Source organism: Cervus canadensis, chromosome 4, assembly GCF_019320065.1.
Source record: "Cervus canadensis isolate Bull #8, Minnesota chromosome 4, ASM1932006v1, whole genome shotgun sequence".
Classification (NCBI taxonomy): Eukaryota; Metazoa; Chordata; class Mammalia; order Artiodactyla; family Cervidae; genus Cervus; species Cervus canadensis.
The window spans coordinates 66,208,089-66,209,928 of record NC_057389.1 but is presented as its reverse complement, the minus strand read 5'-3'; the positions used below and the strand labels follow the sequence as shown (position 1 = coordinate 66,209,928).

Here is a 1,840-nt window from a genome sequence, read left to right as displayed (position 1 = left end):
AAAAAAAAATTCCTTGTCATAAATATTTACTAATAATGGAATTCTATAGTGCAAGCACTTACATTAATTTCCTATGAATATACTTTAAAAGTGGCATCATTTTTAATGTTAGTTTAGTTTGTGTAGGTCAGTCAAACATATTTGTCCTAATGATGTTGTAATATATATTTTTTTAGATTACTTAATAGAAAACACTCTGGAACATTTGGAAAACACTTTGGCCAAAAATGTTTGCATTTTCAAATTTTAATTCTGGCTCAAAATATTAAGGTTTTGTTTTTGTAAAATTAATAAAATCAGTTCATTTTTAAGAACTGTAACATTTTAAGTAATACAGAGTCTGATTAAAATAATAACAAAAATATCTTATAGTTTTTAACTTAACTCATTTGCTTTTGTGTCTCCCTTTAGGAAAAATAATATGAATGACCAATGGAAAATTATAATCAAACATCAAATGGTTTCATTTTATTGGGGTTGTTCCCTTCATCAAGATTTGGCATATTTCTTTTCATTCTTATTTTTGTCATTTTCCTAATTGCTCTGTTTGGCAACCTCTTTATGATCCTTCTCATCTTTCTGGACACCCATCTTCACATACCCATGTATTTCCTTCTTAGTCAGCTCTCCTTCATTGACCTAAATTACATCTCCACCATTGTTCCCAAAATGGCCTACAATTTTCTCTTTGCAAACAAGTCTATCTCCTTCATTGGATGTGGGATTCAGAGCTTTTTCTTCTTGACTTTAGGAGGTGCAGAAACATTGCTCTTGACGTTTATGGCTTATGATCGTTATGTAGCCATTTGCTTCCCTCTTCACTATCCCATCAAAATCAGCAGAAAGGTCTGTATGTTGATGATAATAGGATCTTGGATAATGGGCTCTATTAATTCCTGTGCCCATACCACATATGCCTTTCGTATCCCTTATTGCAAATCCAGGGCCATCAATCATTTCTTCTGTGATGTTCCAGCCATGTTGACTCTGGCCTGCATGGACACCAGGATCTATGAGTATACCGTGTTTATGAGTACCATCTTCTTCCTTTTATTGCCTTTCATTGGTATTGCATGTTCCTATGGTCGTGTTCTCTTTGCCATTTATTACATGCATTCAACCAAAGGGAGGAAGAAAGCTTATTCGACCTGCAGCACTCACCTTACTGTGGTGACTTTCTACTATATGCCCTTTGCTTACACTTATCTCCGCCCAAGATCCTTTCGTACTCCAACCGAGGACAAGGCTCTGGCTGTCTTCTACACCATCTTGACCCCAGTGCTCAACCCAGTTATCTATAGCCTGAGAAACAAAGAGGTGATTGGAGCACTGAGAAGACTAATTCATAGATTCTGCTCTGTGAAACTGTCAACAAATATTGTGGCATGAGTACCAGAATCTTAGGTATAAACTCATTCATCAATATACAGAAATGTAAATTACTTTATCATTATGTTCAAGGACTATGTTTAATCTGGAGAAGAAGAAAATTATGTCTGGACAAATTTATAATATATGTTTGTATATATGCATATGTATGTATATATATATACATACATATATATGTAATTTCAAGTGTCATTCTTTATTCTTCAATTTTTCCCCATTGATTTCAAATGCATTTATTTTTTGCCAACATGTGGTAAACCAAATGGTTCTTTGTCATGTGGTAATAAAAATGAAAGTTGTTTAACTGGTCATTCAGTATGACAATTCCATTGTATCCAAATATTTTCCCAGTATGCTTAAACCATAAATGTAAATGTTTCCCGGATATCTAGATCAAATTAAAATAAGAATTATTTCTATTGTTTTCATAATAGACATAATTTATCAGTAA

At 33.1% G+C, this 1,840-nt stretch overlaps 1 protein-coding gene across 1 annotated transcript; it reads left to right on the top strand.

The window, feature by feature from the left end:
- Window positions 1-432: 432 nt before the first annotated feature.
- LOC122439243 (olfactory receptor 2L2-like) lies at window positions 433-1,389 on the top strand. Its single transcript, XM_043464335.1, has one exon. It carries the CDS (start codon window positions 433-435, stop codon window positions 1,387-1,389), a length of 957 nt encoding a protein of 318 aa, XP_043320270.1.
- Window positions 1,390-1,840: the final 451 nt, after the last annotated feature.

Bases quoted from the DNA above. Each gene is read 5' to 3' on its own strand.
- LOC122439243 (XM_043464335.1), top strand. From the start codon at position 433: ATGGAAAATTATAATCAAACATCAAATGGTTTCATTTTATTGGGGTTG.